At 32.6% G+C, this 21476-nt stretch overlaps 2 protein-coding genes across 2 annotated transcripts; one reads left to right on the forward strand and one right to left on the reverse strand.

The window, feature by feature from the left end:
• The first annotated feature begins 2219 nt into the window (after window positions 1-2219).
• On the forward strand, window positions 2220-3901 carry LOC145797603 (uncharacterized). Its single transcript, XM_082884978.1, has 2 exons — window positions 2220-3180; window positions 3372-3901. Exons 1-2 carry the CDS (start codon window positions 2220-2222, stop codon window positions 3899-3901), a joined length of 1491 nt encoding a protein of 496 aa, XP_082741104.1.
• Window positions 3902-16754: 12853 nt separating this feature from the next.
• Window positions 16755-20102, reverse strand: LOC114273275 (transcription factor SPEECHLESS). Its single transcript, XM_028215324.2, has 3 exons — window positions 19320-20102; window positions 18032-18571; window positions 16755-17020 (listed from the first exon to the last, which is right to left on the reverse strand). Exons 1-3 carry the CDS (start codon window positions 19722-19724, stop codon window positions 16949-16951), a joined length of 1017 nt encoding a protein of 338 aa, XP_028071125.2. The 5' UTR covers window positions 19725-20102; the 3' UTR covers window positions 16755-16948.
• Window positions 20103-21476: the final 1374 nt, after the last annotated feature.

Genomic DNA, 21476 nt, shown 5'->3' on the forward strand with positions numbered 1-21476 from the left:
ATAAATCCAAAAACACATGTATACATGTATTTGTTTATTATTTTTTTTTTTATTTTTTTGGGCATAAAATTCATCTATTGATCATACACAACATTTTCCAGAGTAAAAGACACCAATTCTCTCATTGGTGCTCGTCTAAGGAGTGAGGCCATCTAAGGAGTAAAAGTGCAGTGCAGTGAGAAATGGAGCAACATAGAAATGGAGGATGGGTTCCGGTGGTGAATCAGTGGAAAGGTGGTAGAGGTAAAGGCATGGAAGCAACGCATGGACTCTTTTCTGTATTTGTGGATAACATACCATCAAAAATGGATGGTAAGTCATTGTTTAAGTTCTTCTCAAAGTTTGGCATTGTAAAGGATGCGTTCATCCCTTCCAAACGAAGAGTAGTGTCACACTTTAGATTTGGGTTTGTAAGGTTCAATTGTCATGTAGCTGCTGCCATAGCCATTCAAAAGGCCAATGGTCTTCTAGTGGATGATAAAGTCCTCGAAGTCAAAACTGCAACTCTTGATAGACGAAGCAGAGAGGAACACAATAGGCGATATTCAAAGGTCATGAAGCCTCAGTTTAACAGGAGATCATTCGAAGTTAACAGATTCAGAGGGCATGTTTCATCTGCTGGCCAGAGATCCTACATTGATGTTTTGCAAGGGGTGAAAACAAATACCACCATTAAAGTTATTGAGGAGGGCAACAGGTGGCTCTATGGAAGTGCCATAATCCGGTTCAATACAGAGTATTCAATTCACAGTGTTACTGAAGCCCTGAAGGGGAAAGGATTGGAGCACATTTTGGTCAGAAAAGGGAGTAGTCGGGATGTAATTTTAACCTTTAACTCTTAAGATGAGTTGAAATCAAACATTGGTAATCTTAAAGATTGGTTTAAGGACTTGAGTCTGTATGTGGTTGAATGGAAATCTAGGATTCAGTTGGTCCAAGAAAGGTGTGTGTGGTTGAAATGCTTCGGGATACCACTGCATGTTTGGAACAAAAATACTCTCAACAAGATTGGTAGCATATGGGGCTTTGTACTCAGTATTGAGGGGGATACATGCCAACAAAAATCCTTCTCATATGCTAGAATCAGAGTGGCCACTTCAACCATGGAGTTTATTACTCAGTCATTAATCTTGGAATGCAAAGGAAAAGCTCATACAATGCTTGTGTGTGAAGACCACCTCCCAGATCTCAGTAGTATGAATCATAATGGCATGCATGAATTAAGTCTCCTGGAAACATGTTGCAGTGTAGAGGAAGCAAATTTTTCGATGGTTGAAGGTACGGAAATGGGTGAAAATGATGAGGTGGCAGTGGCTAGTGCCATGTTTGGAGCTGAGATTGCCTGCACTCATGAGAAAACATAGGGAAAACACCATACGGACACAGTGGTAGATGAGACACTCTGTGATGGAGGCGCTATCAGAGAAGGAGGAGCGTGTGTTGGGAAGATTTTGACGGATTTGATGGAAACGTCTGCCCATTTTTCAAAAAGTAATGATGAGAGGGAAAAGTGTGCTGAAGAAGTCTTCACACCTGGTTTTATCTGTTGCTTCAATGAACCATGTGCTGCAGGAGGATCGGGTATCAACTTGGAAGTGGATTTGGCCCGCTATGCAAAGCAGCCTGAAATTTTTGGACCTCCTTGCAGGCCCACTAACACTCAGACTTATAATGTAAGCCCAGAGAGCACGAGATTAGGTCCTATATCTTATTTTGGGCCTGTTGGTAACTTTGGTCCGTCTATAAAAGGTAATCTACCTCATTCTCAGACAGCCCAAGATTCATTCTCTGTCTCCATTACAGACCAGCAACGCAAGGAGAGGAAGAAAGGGAAGATGAAGACCTAGGTTGAGGGGTTTACTAGCTTTGCTAGGATCCATGCGTACACAAATAATGTAGCCAAGAAGCACTATGCTAAATCTGTCATCTTTCGGCCTGCAGTTAAAGCTTTAGCATAGCCAAATTCTTCTGTAGCTGAATCATCTCTGAGGAACCAGATCCTTTATGAGGCGGCAGCAACTATCCAATTGGGGAAAACACTTGGCATTGATTATCATGGGAAAGAAGATATTGTGCTTAACAAAATCATGGGCTTAGAAATTAAAGACAAAGAGAGAATTGACAAGGAGGGGAAGGCCCAGCAGTAAAGGTTGGTAGAAGGGTCTTTTAAGTGCATAAATTGGTTTGTAATGAGATTGTTATCTTGGAATATCCGGGGTATGGGTAGAAAGGAGAAGCATGACAGAATCAAGAGGCATCTCAAGGATAGAAACATAGACATTGTTTTTTTTCAAGAAACAAAAAGGGCAGTTATATCAGATGTTGATGCTAGAATGCTATGGGGAAGCAAAAACATGGAATTTATGTCTGTAGATCCTAAAGAAACAGCAGGAGGCCTTTTATGTATCTGGGATCCTGCTGTGTTCACACTCTCTGGTTACTGCTATCATAGGAGGTATATCCTACTCTCTGGTTCTTTATTCAACTCTTATAATTGTGTACTGCTCAATATTCATGCACCTAATGATGTTGGTGCCAGAGTATTTTTTTGGGATAATATTTTAAAGCTTAAATCTTCTTTCCCTAATCCTTGGTGCATGGCTGGAGACTTTAATGAGATTAGACATATCAGTGAAAGAGTTGGTTGCTCTAGGAGGGATAGGGGTATGAAACACCGTAATGATTTCATTGGGAATAGTGAGCTTCATGATCTACCACTTCATGGAAGGAAATACACTTGGTGTAATGCCCAGGAATCAGAGAAATGGAACAAAATTGATAGAGTCTTACTAAGCCTTGAATGGCTGATTAATTTCTCAATGAAATTGTGGGGATTGCCAAGGTTAATTTCAGATCACTGCCCTTTATTAATGATGGAGGATGACAGAGATTGGGAGCCAAAACCTTTCAGATTCCTAAATATGTGGACTTTTCACCCCGGGTTTGCTCAGTTGTTTGTCTCAACATGGTCAGGTGCTACTTTTGCTAGTTGGTCTGGATATATACTTACCCAAAAGCTAAAGCATCTGATGCAAATTTTAAAATCTTGGAACATTGAGGTATTTGGAAATATTGCTAATAAAATCAAGCTTTCAGAGGAAGAGTTACATGCTCTGGATATCGCTGCAGAGGAAAGAGCACTGATTGCTTCAGAAAAGGCAAGAAGAAGGGAAGTTAAAGGTGAGCCGTGGAAACTCTACAGAATGGTTGAATGGATCTGGCATCAAAAATCCAGATTGAATTGGTCTCTCAATGACGATAAAAATAGCAAATTCTTTCATGTTGTTATAAGTTCTCATGGGCTAAGAGGCCTTCTTTGTCGGGGGTGTCCAATTCCATTGATCCATCTTATGTTTCTCAACATCTGGTAGCGGAGTTCAGTGCAGCGGAGGTATTTGCAGCAATCAAAGATTGTAACAATAACAAAGCTCCAAACCCCGACGGGTTCAACCTACTGTGTTATCAAAAATTCTGGAAGGTTATGAAACTGGACATAATGCAATTTTTCAAGGAGTTTCATTCTAATAGCAGGCTTGCATATGGCATTAATAGCTCATTCATCACCCTCATCCCCAAATTGGTCAATCCTATTGGCCTATCGAATTATAGACCTATTAGTCTTGTGGGATCAATTTACAAAATTTTGGCCAAAGTCTTATCGTTCAGGTTGAAATCAGTGCTTCCCTCAATCATTGGTGAAACTCAGTCAACATTCTTGGGAGGAAGAAATATTCTGGATGGTGTGTTTATTGCTAATGAAGTGGTGGATAGGTGGAAGAAGGCGAAAAAGCAAGGGTTGATTCTCAAACTGGATTTCGAGAAAGCTTTTGATTCGGTAAATTGGGAATTCTTATTTTCTTTGATGAGCAGTTTTGGCCTAGGGGTTAAATGGATCTCTTGAATGAGGACTTGTGTCACTTCAGCAAGAATCTCCGTTCTAGTGAATAGTTCACCTACCGAGGAATTTTCCCCTCATAGGGGACTTAGGCAGGGCGACCCACTTTCACCATTCCTCTTCAACATAGTGGCGAAAGGCCTTAACATCCTCCTAGTCAGAGCCCTTAATCTTGGAATTCTCAAAGGGGTGGTTGCTGGATCTAACAATGTACTCATCTCACATTTACAATTTGCAGATGACTCAATCCTCTTTTGTGAAGCTGATTGGGATCAATTGGTATCCATAAAAAGAGTTCTCAGATGCTTTGAAGTCTTATCCGATCTCAAAATTAACTACCACAAGAGTGTAGTGTGTGGTGTTGGTGTGGCTGATGAATGTACAAACACTTTTGCCTTTCTTCTCAATTGTAAGGTGTAGAATCTCCCTTTAAAATTTTTAAGGCTGCCTCTAGGTGCAAACCTTGGAAGAAAATCTACCTGGAAGCCTGTTATTGATAAAATCAAGTCTAGATTGTCAGGTTGGAAGAGAAAACTGCTGTCCTTCGCTGGTAGATTAACTTTGATAAAGTCTACCCTCTCCAGCTTACCAGTTTACTTTCTTTCTTTGTTTAAAATACCTGAAGGAGTGGCTAAAGAAATAGAAAGGTTGGAGGCCGTATTCTTATGGGGTGGTAGTGATCTTAAAAGAAAAGTTCATATAGTAAAGTGGGAGGAAGTTACAAAGAGAATTGATCAAGGTAGATTAGGCATCAGAAGGATTAGAGATGTTAATGTGTGTCTCCTTCTCAAGTGGTGGTGGAAATTTGGAAACCAAGCCAAGGCACTCTGGAGGTCAGTGGTATGCAGCAAATATAAAATCAATGAATCCTGTTGGCTTCCACCTTTGAGCTCTTCTTATAAATATTCTAAACTATGGAGTGACATTTTATCAATTGGGGTTTTTAACAGTCCTATTTGCAACTTCTTTGTGGACAACTGTTCTATTAAGGTTGGGAATGGTACCAGAATTAGATTATGGCTGGACAGATGGTGCAATGGTTTGTGTCTGAAATCTTCTTTTCCTCTGCTCTATAATCTGTCATCTGATAAGGAAGGCTCTCTACATAATTTTTTTGTAAGGAAAACAAGCCCAACTGATTGGAACCTCCCTCATAAAAGAGAGCTATATTCATGGGAATTGGCTGAAGAAGTGAGATTGTATACTCTTTTATCCTCTGCTCCAACTTTATGTTTTGACTGTGAAGATTGTCAAGTCTGGTGAAATGATTCAGGTTCTGGTTTTTCTGCTTCTGCTCTATATTCCAACAGTTCATCTCTTCTTGGCCCTCACCTGAAGATAAGCAGATGTGTTTGGAATTCATTATTGCCCCCCAGAGTCTCTTTCTTTTCATGGCTTGCCTGGAAAAATAGAATCAAAAGTGCAGATTTTCTGCTAAAAATTGGGATTCTGGACAGCAATGCATCACCCCTCTGTCACTTTTGCAGCTCTGAGCTAGAAACTGCTTCTCATGTTCTGCTGCACTGCCATTTTTCTTGGTCAATCTGGTGTGCTGTTGTTGAGGAATGGGGACTACAATGGTGTATTCCTAAGTCAGTAGATGGTCTACTTTCTTGGTGGATGAGTGGGAAATTTAATAAGCTTCACAGATTAATTTGGAGAGCAACCCCATTAATTGTTATTTGGTCTATTTGGAAAATCAGAAATGAAAGTGTGTTTTCTAATGCACAACCCGCCTGTACAGGTCTTCTCGAACTCATCAAATTCAAAGCTGCAGTTTGGCTAAAAGCTTCCATCAAGGACTTCCCCTACTTAGTGGATGATCTTGTCTACAACTGGAAACAGATCAGAGGTGGAAAATAGTGTTTTGGACTCTGTTTTCAAATATTTGGGCTGAATTCTGTTTGTGCTGCTGTAATCTGCTCTAAACTGCAGTAATTTTGCTGTCTGGATTTCAGTTGTTTGGTGTTTTGTGCTGCTAAATTTCTCTATCTGTTGTAATACTGCTAAATTTCTCTAATTCTTTTTGGCTTAGAAGTAGCAATGGTTTTGCTCCTTATGGTTTAGTTGCTGTCCACATTTATCAGATCAGTGTGGCGATTGGTCTAGTCTCTCTATCAGTGTGAAGATTGCTCCTTATGGTTCAGTGTTGGTGTGTTCTGTTTTGGTGTGTGAAGCTGGGTCTGGTGTGGGTGACTCTGTCTATGTGTTCACCAATCTACCATCTGTTACTATCAGTTTGTCTCCTATCAGATTATCTTCTAGTTTTGATGCTTAGTTACAAGGCTTAGAATAGTTTATCTATCTGTTTGTTTTTTTGCTGCTTTCTTTAGTTGGTGCCTCACCAACTGGCGCTTGGAGCTTTTTTTTAGCTCCAAACTCCTCTTTATTGATGTAATATTTCATTCTTTATATGTTTCATCAATAAAGATTTTGTTTTTGCCGATCAAAAAAAAAATTTCTCTCATTGGTGCCATTTTGGTCTAATTTTAAGAATCATTATAATAGATTAACGTTTTAAAAATAAATATTTTAATTGTTAAAAGTGTAATTGTTGTATTTTTAACAAAAAAAATTAAAATTTTAATGATAAAAAATATTAGTCTAAAAAATAAACTTTTTGACACTAAATTGTTTGTTCCTAAACGTACATTCATTAGTGTTAGATCCATTGAGAACCAGACCTATCGTGCTTATTTTGAGGACATCGACTAGTGTAGATAGGACCAATGTCTCAAAACCTATCAATAAGGGCTTCTTTGCAGAAATAATATTAAATATTATCAAAGTAGTATATGGTATTATTTATATAATATTTTTTATAAATAAAAATTATAATACACATTAAGTGCGTCATTTTTTGTTTCCCAACTATTTAATAAAAATGACTTACCATATTTTATTCATAAAATTTCCTATTACGTGATCGGTTTAGAGCACCATATAAATATTGGCACATAATATTTTGATATTTCAAAACTACTTGATGATGCAGTTCATTCCAGGTGGAACAGGTCGGACTAATCCATGCTCCTCAAGCCTATATCCGAATAACCAAGCCCATGGGGGAACCTGCACAAAAGTCCAATGGGGAACGGGGAGTCCCCAGCGAACCCTCCGACGAGCAAGTTAGGAAGAAAAATGGATTGTAGAGATAGACTAGAGATAGAAAAGCTTAACCTTCTTCTTGTCTTCAACGTCTACTTATATCCTCTAGTAATCATTTCGTTGTCCCTTCCGACCTGTCACCTTGGCCAAAAGTCTATGTTATAGCTTACCTTATTCAGGGTGAGGGCGTGCTGTCCCGACGGAGAGGGGTTATCGCAATAAATGCTGTAAGGGGCCTCATTAATAGCAATGTGCTGTGGCAATAACTTTACAGATCTTTGTCTGCTGATGTGGCTTACCCTTCTCTTGTCACGTGTCTTGATGTCATTAGTTCTTATTGCTATGTGGGGCATTAGCAGTGCTGGATTTTAGTATTTGAGATATGTATTGTGCCCTAAACGATAGGCTATAATTTTTATGAGCTTACCCATGTCACTACTAAATAATTATTCTCTATTATTATCTGTTGAATGGTCCAAAATTGCCATTAACGTCTATCTGTAAGCATAATGAATGACAAAGAGGCAGAACGAGGGAGGCATAGTATCACCCCACTCTAGGGTTAGCTTTGCAAGACAAAAAGAATGTCAAGATCATGTCTGCTACTTCAAAAAGAAATGTACAGCCTGGGTGACTTTAAGTATGTTCGAAAAGAGTTTTTTTTTTTTACCATCTTATATAATCAGAATACATACAAATCTATTATTTTTATTCACCTTTTCTTTAATGATTATTTCTAAATAAATAATCAAACATAAGTATTTGTGTAAGCAGTTATACAAAGTAGTAAAAAAAAAAAATTTAAAAAAATTGATAATGCATAATATTTTTTTATTTAAAAATCAAGGAAATATCTCTAGGCCCATTTTGCTCACATTAGACTAGGGGCCATTCAAAGAAATGTCACATGCAAGATCTTAAAACCTATTTTATTATATAAGTTACGTATATTTACGGATGTAATTAATGTCACAAGCAAACAATTTTTTTTTCTTTTGTCTTTTTCGGAAGCAATAATTCTTTTTCTTTTTCTTTTTTTCTTTTTTTCCTCAGCGCAAGGACAAACCAAACATTCTTCTTCCAGTTTTACTATGAACACAATATCTGTATTTTGCATTTCTATGACCGATTTCTGTGTACCTATAGATTTCTGCTTCTTTGTATTTCTTTACTGACGACAAAATTTTGGAAGTAAGACATGTGAGTATATGATCAACTTGAGGAATTTTGAACAATATAAACAATCTCGTATGATTTAGTGGCTTCTAAATTAGCAATCTCTATAAGCTTATTAGATTTTTTTATTTATTAAAAAATCGATTCATGAACCAAAGTCAATTGAATCACAAGGATATATTATTTACATTTATGCAAAACAATTCAAAGCCTTCAAATCAGTTATGTTTTGTGATGCATCATTATAGAAATCATGAGCACCAGGATGCCCCTTGATTTGATTTGATTTTATTATTTTTCAGTTTATGCCTAATGGAAATCTGGACCATAATATTGTACATTTCTTAGCACTCAGGATTGAAAATTTAATTGACATGAAAGGTTCATTGAGAAAGATAGGAGTTATTGACCATATGGATCAATTTCAGTTTATTCATTTTTTGTTTCTTTTTTCTTTATATAAACTTCCATTCTTTTAATTGTCATGATCAACAAAATGTTGGTATGAACTTTAGTTTGGAGAAGGGGGAATATTACGTGTCTTTCAAAAATATAAATTCTTCCCTCGCATTCTTTTTCCTGCAATTGACTTAATAGAAAAATAAAAAATAAAAATTACCCAATTTCTTTTAATACCAAATTTTATTTTATCATATTACCATCATTTTCATCTACCCACTACTAGTGGCGGAGCCAGAAAATTAAATTAGAGGGGACACTTATTAATTATACTCTCTCCGTCCCAAAATAATGGTCCATTTTGGGAAATTCAAATTTTTTTGATAGTACAATTATTTTACTTTAAAAAAGTTGATTTTCCAAAATTACCCTTTGATAGTGCATTTCTTATTTTACATGTCATTATTGTACTTTTTATATTGTTTATGAATTTTAAAAAAAAAAGGCAAAATAAAAAATTTATATTATTTTTGTACTTGATTTTTTAAGAGGGACTAATATTTTGGGACAGAGGGAGTAATAATTTTTACAAAAATATTTCACGCAAGTTTTTACTATTGATTTCGAGAATCATAAAAAAAAAAATAATCAGTGTGTTTGGTTTCAGTTTTCTGAAAACTGAGTTTTTTTATTTTTCGTATTTTTTTGTTTTTAATGAATATTTTTTAAATTTTAAGTAATTTTTTTACTTTTTTAAATGCACCTTACTTAAATGTTTCTAAATAGTGAAATATTTGTGAAAACATATTTTAAAAAATTAATAAATATACAAAAATACAAAAAATATACTGAAATTTCTTTTCTTTTCTTTTTTTTTTTTGTATATTTTGGCATTTAATGTATTTTTTTCATAAATATTATACTTTTTAAGTGTATTTATATTAGGTGTTTCTAAAAATAAAATAAAAAAAATTGCTTAAAATATTGAAAAAATTCATTCAAAACATTAAAATACGAAAAATAAAAAAATAGAATTTTCTGAAAACTGGAAACAAACAAGCTGAATGCTATTTGTAACTAGTGTATCAGGGACAATACAAAAATAAATGGATATAAGCCTTAAAATAAATTATATAATGACAAATTATTTTTTTATACAAAATTTGATTGAAAATTTAATATAATGGTAATACCACATCATCATTGGTATGTGATATCACCGACTAATGGTAAATAAACAAATAGAGAGCGAACCTCACATGTCAAATATAACTAACAATCCAATAAATTTCATATCTTTATAGTGAGATTACTTATACTTACATATCACTAATAATGGCATCGCCGTTACATTCAAAAAATTTCACAGATAATATGATTTATTTATAATAGTCTCTTCATTTTTAATCAAAATAATTATTATTGTTCTCATAATTTTTAAAATGTCAATGACATGTCACTCTAATAATATTTTTATAATTTTTTATTTAAAATATTTTCTTTATATTTATAAAAATAAAAAATTCAAAATCCAAAAAGGACACGTAACACTGATCCCATGCTTCCTCCGCCACTGCCCACCACCAAATCCTTCTCTATGTATCATCACAATATTCTCCAATTCTCCTCGGCAACACACCAATTTTTTTATTTTTCTTTGCCGGGTCAATTTTATCTTTATAAATTTAGGTGTCGTTTGGGAAGAGTTCATTTGGGCTCTTTTAGCTCTTTGAGCCACAACAGACAGAATAGGCTATTTGAGCCACAACAGACAAAACATCACATCTAATCCATAATCATTACACTCTTCTCTCACAAAAAAAGTCAAAAAAATCAAAAAGTCAAAAAGTCCTTCCCAAACCAAGCTTTTGAGCCCAGACTCAAATAGTCAAAAAACTAAATAGCCAAAAAAATCAAAAAATTAAAAATCAAAAAATCAACTCAATATTTTAATTTTGGATTTTGTGTCAATTATTCTAATTGATCATGCCGGTTAATGCAGGCGGCATATCTATATTAGCATTTCTTTATATATATATATCTATATAATAAGGGAGAAAGGATTTTGAAAATGTATACAAATATATCAGAGACACACTTTCATTGAATGGCTGAGATGAATCTTAGATGTATATCAATGACTCAGATCAATCCTCTCAAATATAATAAATACTTAGTTCCCGCCCAAAAACTCTTCTCTCTCTCCCACGTCTCTGAAAGGCCGCCCACCTACCTCTCTCTCTCTCTCTCTCTCTCTCTATCTCCTCATCCTTGATTTTAAACTCTCTTCCTCATACTGTCACACAAACCTTCTCCATCTCTCTGCCCAGCTCTCTGGTTTCGGTTCTGGACTGGATAGTTTTGGTTGTGTAACCTCCAGCAAATGGATTTCTATCTCTATTGAATAAATTGTTTCTAACCTATGAAATGGGTTTTGATTTCTCTTGAAACCTATGAAATGGGTTTCTAACCTCCAGCAATTAGAAATTAACTGTTGATGTCGCAATGCAGACACTGGAGGTTTTGGTTCTCTGCCGAGGCTAAAGAGCTCACCGGAGTAGTGGCGGCGAAGAAGGAAGGAGATGGAGAAGGGGAGGAACCCTCTAGAACACTGTCTACGAATCTGAGCCATGGGAGCTCCGGTACCTCTCTATATACGCTTCAAGTTTTTTATTTTTAATTTTAGTTGGATAAATTGTTGGAGCCAAGATTTGGCTGTGTCTGTTTCCATTAAAATGTGGTTGTGTCTATTTCCATTTTTCTTCAGTTCTTCAGTTCAAGGTTATGTACATACTCTTAAACCCACCCAAGCACTAATTTTTGAGTCCATTCTGTTTCAGTTCAAGGTTATGTACATACTAATTTTTGAGTCCATATTATTTCCATTTTCCATTAATTTTTGAATCAATCTAATACATTTTATTTGAATTTCGTTCTCCACAATTAATTACAACCTATCCTCCACAATTAATTAAACCCACCCAAGCACTAATTGAAATTTGAAATTTGAAACTAGAAAATTCAGAACAGAGGTATTTTACATTGTATTTGTGGCTGTGTTTGTTTCCATTAATTTTTGAATCATCTAATTAGTCTCCATAGTGCTTTAACCTCCTCAAACCCGTAGCCAAAAATCCTGCGGTCTACTTCATTGCCAACGCAGCTTCCCTTGATTTGTTTTCAACCGCCACATGTAGATCAATTAAATATTCTGGAAAATAACTGTAGCAGTTAACTGTGGCAATCCCAGCACTCAAAGTTGAAACGCCACTTGTGTTTGCACTTCTGTACGAACTTTTCAGTATAAATATGGAATTGACATTCGATTTTCTATGGGGCATGTTGGTTGTGAAATTGGAAAACCTTTGGGGCAAGTTTTACCAGTACTCATTGCAAGATCAAGTTCCATCTTTGAAATGATGGAAACGAGTTGCATCTCTAACAACAAACTGATGCTGTGGCAGTTTCCATTAAAATTGTGTCTGTTTCCATTAAAATGTGGCTGTGTCTATTTTCATTTTTCTTTAGTCCTTCAGTTCAAGGTTATGTACATACTGTTAAACTCACCCAAGCACTAATTTTTGAGTCCGTACTGTTTCGGTTCAAGGTTATGTACATACTAATTTTTGAGTCCATATTATTTCCATTTTCCATTAATTTTTGAATCAATCTAATACATTTTATTTGAATTCCATTCTCCACAATTAATTACAACCCATCCTCCACAATTAATTAAACCCACCCAAGCACTAATTGAAATTTGAAATTTAAAACTAGAAAATTCAAAACAGAGGTATCTTACATTGTTTTTGTGGCTGTGTCTGTTTCCATTAATTTTTGAATCAATTAATTAAATGTGGCAGTGGCTGTTTCCATTAAAATTGTGTCTGTTTCACTACCTTCATTGATTTTTCTTCAGTTCTTCAGTTCTTTGTGGGTCATTGAGAATCCTGAGGCTTCAAGGTTATGTACATATTGTTATTATGGTTCATTCAGTTTTAATATTTTAGGGTGAATTTTTGAATCCATACTGTTTCCATTAATTTTTGAATCAATCTAATACATTTTATTTGAATTCCATTCTCCACAATTAATTACAACCCAATAATTAAACCCATCCAAGCACCAAGAACTTTGTTCTTACAAAATTCAATTGAAATTTGAAAGTCGAAACTACAAAATTCAATTGAAATTACAAAATTATGCCCGAGTAATTTTGTTCAATTGAAATTTTACAAAATTCAAGTGTTTGGTTGGGTTGGTCATTGTGTGGGTTTTTATTTACAGTTTGGCTTCTGACATGGGTTTAATTTTGAAGTAAGAAATAAGTTTTGATTTTTGAAATAGGTTTTGTTTCTTAAATGGATTTAATTTTTTAAAAGGTTTTAGATCTAAAATAATACTTGATCTTCATGAAATGGGTTCATTTTTCAAATTGGTTTTGATTTCAAAAATGAATTTTTGTTGGTTTTCAACAATCAACTTTGTTGGCTTCCAAAAATGTTATATATTGGCTTCCAAAAATTTTATATATTGTCTGTAAATTTTGATTGAAATGCACTGCATTTTTTTAAAATTTCAGTGATATGACATTGGTTCTTAGAGATTTTGTTTGGGAGATGATGAGCAGAAACTGGTTCAATGAGAGAAGAATAGTGCTTGGCCTCGGAGAAAGAGGATGGCTTATTGAGAGAGTTCATTAAAAGGCAAAGAATCAGACATTTTGTATTTATTGTTGTGTAAACTAAACATGTTGAAAGAGTGGCAATCTCAAGTGAGCAACAATTTTTGCATACTTCATTTAATTTGTTTGAAAAGATATGATAATGTTTGAAGGCACATTTCTCTTTCATCTTTATCCTAAATAGCATCCAAAGTGGTAAACTCACATGAATTTTACAAAATTTTATGTTCCACAATTATCTTAGTAGTTTAAATGGATTTTAATGTGTACTATTTGGGCATTGTTTTTATATATTTTTGAAGGGTGACACTTTTGCCAAGCAAATTTTAAATTTTCTAATTTTTTCCACGGTATGTACTATGAAAATATGTCATGTTCTTAAATACTCATATTTAGACTTTATGTTCCTGAAGTAATTTTGCTTTTTTAATCTTCTTCCGTATTCATGTTAAATACTCTACCGCTGTTGGTTGGATATGAATCTATAGGAATTGGATGAGATGAAGAAGCTTTTGAAAGAGTCCAGCATTGTTCATTGATAGAAGGAAACAAACCAGTGGCACCCTTGAACTCTCCAATCAAGGTAATCTCTTCAAACTTCCATGTTATATGATTTATCTTTTATTTTTTTATAGAGAAAAGTTTCAACCATTTAAGCTATTTATATGAGAGTGTCTTTAGGCACGAGTAATATGCTAGGAACTCATATTAGACTCTTTTCTTTTTTTTCTTTGAATAACATTCCTTTAATCCGTTTGATTTGATTTATTTATTTTATTTATTTCATATATCATTACTAAAACGGCTATTAGACCACTATAAAGTCGTTTTACTTTAGTTATTTTTTAATGCAACAATTTCAATTTTAAAGTTTTTGTAATTGATGTAATTAATGACTTTCAGATTAATCATTTGTGTAATTACTCTTATTTAAAGTACTTTTTCATTTACATGATTAGTTTAGTCACATTGGGGTATTATATGAATTATATGAATGTAATGATTTTGTAAATTCAACCATTTAAGCAATTTTAACGAGTAGGCTCTTAACAAAATTATAGAATTTATGAATTAATTTGTTTTACAACTATAAAAGTTGAGTTCAAGTTTTTATCTACTAAAATTTCAAATTCATGTTCTTGATTAGGATTTCAATTACATGGCTTCTTTGTGTTAATGATTAGGATTTCAATTTTTTTATTAATTGATTTTGAAATTCATGACTTAATTGGTTTGAATTTGTAGTTTCATAATGTTCAAGCTTTCATTAATCTCATTAGCAAAAGTCTTTTTATTTTTTTAGAATTCTCTGATTGGTTGTTGAGAATTTCATCGTTCTAGGTTAGTTTAACTAAGTCATTTAGAATTTTTCAAATTTTAAGCAATTTGTTAAGCTTTATATATTGCAAACCTTTTATCTTTAAAGCTTTGTCTTAAGTATTCCGACTTTCGTCTAGACACTTCTATTAAATGATTTGGTAATTGTTTTGGAATGTAGGAGACCTTAGGCATCATTAGTTTTACATTTGTTTTTGCGACAATTGATTTCTATCCTTTTGCTGATGAAGAAACTTATATTGATTTGTCATTTTCAAGTGTATAAAACTATGCACTTCGTTTTCAAGTGTAAATCTAAAACTTTATCATGTGCATATGTGAAAGTAATTTGTGTATATACTAATATACTTTCTGAATATTTAGAGGCAGGTTGCCGTTGTGTAAATTTATATAAATTTGGTTTGGTTTGAGAGGTAGACATTTGGAGGTGTTTGTTATTTAGATTTTGATCAAGAATACCATTTTCATATTGGCATGGTGTGCTCCAAAGGGAGAACACCACTTTGTGATTCCTCTTATTTTGAAGTTGTGTCTATAATAAAGGGGATCTTGCTCAAACATATGTTATCTATTCACTTTTTGTATGTCATTAGAAAATAGAATTTTAGGTATACTTGGTTCTCAATGTTCCTAGCTAGCTTAGGAGAGAATAATAAATGAAAATTATTCAAACAAAACATTTTTTACGCCGTGCCTTTAGGCACGGGCATACACTAGTATATATATATAACAGGATAGTCCATTTGATACAAGTGCGAGAAAAAGCTTGTGAACAAAGGAACATATAAATGAGTAAGGTTATGTTGTGGGTGTTTGGGAATGGAGTTTTTATGTAGTTTTTTTAGTTGTATGATGTTACTGGATAAAAAAAAATTGATATTTGGGAAAGTAGTTAAGTTTTTTGTGGTTGGATGTGATGTTTGTGAGAAAAAAAGTGAAATGATTATGGAGGGTTGGTTTGGAAAGTGGCTTGCTTTTTTACTTTTTTTAGTTATTTTAGCCTGGGCTAAAAACCTTAGTTTGGGAGGGACTTTTTGATTTTTTTTATTTTTTTGACTTTTTTTGTGAGAGAAGAATGTAATGATTATGGGTTAGATGTGATGTTTTACTTGTTGTGGCTAAAATAGTCTATTTTCTCTTTTATGGTTAAAATAGTTAAAAAAACCTACAAAATATGTGTTTGGCAAGTGGGTTTGCAGGCTTTTTTGGCTATTTTAGCCATAAAAAATAAAATAGGCTATTTTAGTTATAACAAACAAAACATCACATCCAACCCATAATCAACATTTTTCTCTCACAAAAAAATTCAAAAAAGTCAAAAAGCCAAAAAGTCCTTCCCAAACCAAGCTTTTAAGCCCAGGCTAAAATAGTCAAAAAGCCAAAAAGCCAACCCACTTCCCAAACGGAGGCAAAATCACTTCCCAAACGGTGCCGAAGTTGGATGTGATATTTTATTTAGATTTATTTTTTTTAATTCTGTAAAAAATTTGTCTTTCAGTGTAAAAAATAAAAAAAAATAAAAAAACCTAGCACACCAACTTCTCAAACACCACTTATACATAAATGAATTTTTCACTTGATTTTTTTTTTTTTTTAAATTAAACATTGCCTACTAACTGGGACACGCAGTAATAAGTACAAGTCAGGTATGTCTAGTGATAAAATAAAAAAAATTGATAAAAAAATCTGTATAGCAAAAGACAAGTAAAATTGAAATGGAAAGTGAAAAGGATAATATTAGAAATTTTAAATATTTTATTAATATTTTTACTAAATAATTATATAAGTGTAAAATTTATATAGAATCCACATGGTAGGGTATGGTATGGTATGGCATGGGTAAATTACTAATAGATTTTAATAGTTTGATTTAATTTATATCAAGTCTTATTTAAAATAAATTTTGATAAAATTGTCGTTAAAAATAATTTTTGTGACAATTTTTTATATGACGCTAAAAATTGACAATTAATGACTTCTTTTGTCATGATTTTTATAAATTGTCACTAAAACGTATAATTAGTGATTTTTTTTATGATAAATTTTTTTCATATGACCTATTAGACAATAAATCTACTTAGGACCTACACGTACATGAAAGATATTTGATAAAAATATTAATAAAATATTTGGCCGTGCTTACCATTTTCCAGGTGAAAATAAAGTTGATATATAGATGGAATTAGAAGGGTTACAAGACTAGCTATCAGGTACAAGTGAAGTCATTACTGATCTACGTTACATCTTCTGAAGAAACTGATTAATGGTTGCAAATGCATCCTCACATTTCAGTCGAGAGAGAGAGAGAGAGAGTTAGGGTTTTGGACTGATGCAACCTTCGATTCCACTTAGCAGCAGCAGAATGTTTGCTGAATCTGGTGAGCAAGTTCATCGGCACTAAGTCGGCATTCAATTCCAATCTATCAAGAATGTAATAATAACCAATCATTATTGGTTCTCAATAAGATTTAATTTAATCAACACAGTCGATCAATAATATGATGCAAAGTGATTTTTTGTTAGATTTATGTGGAATGATGATAGTGATCATGATAGTCATAATGAGATGATGATGCTGACAATAGAAATAACATGGTTTTCAGTGACACTCTGAGAGAAATCAGAGGCTCAGTACACTTCAAATTTAAACACACTTCAGTACCATAATATGCCTCATGAAAAAAACTGGTTGTGAAATCATCACGGACAAGAGTAATGTTTGAAGAACAAAATTTTCACTCTAGAAAAAAATATTTTTAAAATATACAGATTTTATTTATCTTATGAATAGCTCACACCTACAGTGCAAATGTAAATTGGCATTAAATATTTGAATTCTACACTTATCTTTTTTTTTTTTTTTGGCAAATTAGAATGCCATAGTTGTGACTGATAAATTAAAATTTGCAATGGCTACATGGACTTTTTTGAATATAAATTCCCTTTATGTAGCATTTTCTTGAAAAATAAATACTATTGAACTTCACATGTATTAGTGATTTTTTGATGTCTTACTAGTTAAAAGAAAAAGGACTCGTGAAGTGTGTGTGTGTGTGTGTGTGTGTGGGAGGACAAAAAGAAACACCATGCAGCTCCAAATGAAAAGAACAAACCAAAAGTTATGCTGTAAAAATGTCTATTATACTTATTAAGGGCTATTATTTTAGTATATAATAATTTAGCGAAGAAATTTCAAATTAATAACGTATTCAAATATTTATTGGGGTGTAAAAAATCAATAATGCTACATTTTACAAATAAAGTGTTTAGAATGTACCATGATAGCTCTGCATTTATCTTGATAGTTCAAAATGAATGCAATGCTTCCAGCACAACATTCTTGACCATTTTTTGAAAAAAAAAAAATTTGGGCCGGTATTTGTTTCATAAAAAATTAGAAGATAGAGCTTCGTATTGATTTTATTTGTTACCTTGATGGTGAATGAGTTAACCATGGTTTCATCAATGGTGTTGATGCTCACATGAAGAATTTCAAGCGAGAGGTCTTCGAGAGCGGATACTATCTTTGAAGCATGTCCTGGAATCCGAGGAGACACAGTCTTGAGAAGAAGATTGGCCCCAGTGAACTTCACCTCCACATCAGCAATAGCTGATTTTGAGTTAGCCACGAGCTCGTTAACACTATCATTAATGGAGGAAGACGAAGAAGAACAAGAAGAAGACGGTTCGAGCGAAGTGGGTATGGTTGGAGAAAGGTAACCTTGGTGCAATCTAGGCTTGTAAGGGCTAGTTGGTTGTGGGGTTCCAGGGCTTATGGGTACGCTTATAAGTCTAGGGCTCAATGGTGGTTTCCTAGGGCTAAGTGGTGACGGTCTTGGACTTGAGACAATCCTAGGGCTCAGCATTTCACTGTAAACTTTCCTTTGCTTCTTCGTCTCAAGTGAGTGTAGAACTTGTTGCAACTCATTGATATAATCCACAACCCCTCCTATTATTGACGCTTGATCTCCCTACATGAAAGGAGAAAAAATTACAAAAGAGGAGAGGTAAGAGAAAAATGATATACAATATACATAAAATTTATTCAAAACATTCATTTTAAACCAAATGATCCATTAAAAAGTGACACATCTTTTAAAAAATATCACTACCAAATTATTCTGTATAAATTTTCTATTTGCAAATTATTTTCCTAGAAAGGTTATCTCAAAGTTTACATGATATCTATTTGTAAAGTATTCTATATGAAATTTCTATTTCCAATTTATTTTTCAAAATAAGAAGAGCAATATGTATTTCCAACTTAGTATATGATTTAGAAATAACATGATGGATGGATGATTAAAAAAAATATAAGAGATTTATAAAAAATATGAGAGATTTATTTTAAATATTTTAAAACGTTGTTATATTATTGAGTTTAAAAATTGAATATAATTTTTGAATTTAAATAACACTACTCATATGATTATTATACACAATGAGTAGCCTTTTTTATATCTTGATTGATTGTATTTGAATTTTAAAATGTCACCTCACATAATTTTTATTAAAATTTTATATAAAGAATGTTTTTTTTTCTTAAAGATTATATTTTAAGATGAACAAGATATCTATTCTAAATTGAAGCAACATGTCTACTCTTATATTTCTGAGTTAACAATTTTTTTAGTTTTACCAATACTCAAAAAAAAAAAAAAAAAAAAAAAAACCGTTTGTTGTCTCGACTTGAGAATTAAACACAAGCAAAAATCTTACTCTTTTGACATAGAAGGAAGGCATGAGTGACCGCAACACCGACAAATTCTCGTTCATCTGCTTCCTCCGGTTACGCTCCACCGTTATATGAGACACCTTCTGTTGCCCATCTGGGTTCGCTAACTCCTCCGAAAAACCCTGTGTCTCAGTGTGCTTCTGTCTCTTTCTCTTCGGTGAACAAATTTCAATCTCTGTCTCAGACTCTTGAAAAGCACTTGAAGAAGCTGATTTCTGAGAAACAAGCCTTGTGGGTGTCTCAATCTTTTCTTTTAAACCCAAACCATTTTCCTCCAATGGTGAAAGTACTAGAGGAAACTCTTCCACAGCACCCTCTAAACTCTCAAGAAAGCTGAAGATATCTTCTGATTCTTCAAGAAAATCAAATAAACTGTCACTACCACCCATTTAGAAACTCTCTCTCTCTCTCGCTCTTTCTGAAAACAGCTTAAAGTGGAAAGTAAAGAACACAGATTGGAGTGAGGATGTGATTGTGGGGATTAAGAAAAGAAAAGAAACGAATGGATCAAGGGAAGTGAAAGTGACTGAAACTGAACTATCAACATCAACTCCTTTATGTTGGTTTGATTGATGGGCCTTTTTATTTTTTTTCTGAGAGGGAAATCAGGGAGCACAGAATCCCATGGAGAGCGGAAACAAACCAGCCAAAGATATGACAATAGAGCCGTTTGAGATTTTCTCAGAACAAGAGAGAGAGAGAATAAAAATGGAATTGGTAGAGAGAGAAGAGAGGAAGGGTATATAAAAAGAAGAGAATACTATACCCGTCTATTTTGGAAAGTGGATCAATCTTCTCTTATAAAAAGAAGTTAAAAAATTTAAAAAAAAAAATTAAAAAATGTTCTTAAAATATTTCAAAGTAAGTTCGGTTTTAATTTTTAAAAAAATTTATTTTTTTGTTTTTGATTTTTTTTTTATTTTCATTGAATTTTTTTAATTTTTAAATACACCTAACGTTAATATATTTAAAAAACATAATATTTGTAAAAAAAATATTTTAAAATTCATTAAATACCACAAATACAAAAAAATTATAAAAATTCAACATATTTTTGTATATTTATTACTTTTTAAAATATTTTTTCACAAATATTTTATTATTTAGATACATCTAAATAAGGTACATCTAAAAAAGTAAACAAAAATTGCTTAAAATTTTAAAAAAAGTAAACAAAATTGCTTAAAATTTTAAAAATATTTATTAAAAACAAAAAAAAAAATCAATTTCTAGAAAATTGAATTTAAAAAACTGAAACCAAACACACTGATAATTATTATGCAGTAATATTATGAATCTATCCTTATTAATTTAAAAATTATTCAATGTTTTTATCTTGTGATTCAGATTTATTTTACACATAAATCTTATACTACACAAATTAATTTTCACCATACAATCACCCATTCAAAATTTTCTGATTGGATAATGGTGAGTATCTAGACATTTTCATCATTAATTGTAGAAATTACAATCAGTCTAAGGTTTTAAATAACACGAGATGATTCCAAATTAATCATGATATCAGATATCCAGCTATAAGAGCACCTTCACCGTATATTTCAAATGTGATGGGGGTACTTTAACAGATATATTTTAGTATCAACTTCACCCTGCCAAAAGCTAATGTGACTTTTGATGCGAACACCCTTGATATTTACTTTTTTTTCTTGTCTTCAATTAAAAATAATATAATATTAGATTTGACATATATAGTGGAGAACTTTCATGTGTGCATTTGTCACATAAAGCCTTCAAAACAAAAAATTAGTATACAAAATTTTGAAAATTTATGTGGAGATGCTCTAAGAATTAAGAATTAGATCGTTTATAAGAGTATTCAAACGCTTTCTCAACATAAGAAAAGTTAAAGTTATAATAATTGAAATGATGAATATATATATATATATATAAAATTTTAAAGTCATGTGTCATAAAAATAAAAATTAAAAAAATTATAATTATTGACCTATTGATATTAATTGCGAATCGATATGTATTAACTAATAATTATTTAATGTTGGGCGAATTACATAAACAATCTCTATAATTTGGAATTTGTATCACTTTGGTTCATATCCTTTCAATTGTGATATATTTAATCTTTAATTTTGAATCTAGTTTCAAATAAGGATAATTAA

The sequence above is a fragment of the Camellia sinensis genome, chromosome 8 (genome assembly GCF_055761805.1).
Source record: "Camellia sinensis isolate YWXY chromosome 8, ASM5576180v1, whole genome shotgun sequence".
NCBI classification, from domain to species: Eukaryota; Viridiplantae; Streptophyta; class Magnoliopsida; order Ericales; family Theaceae; genus Camellia; species Camellia sinensis.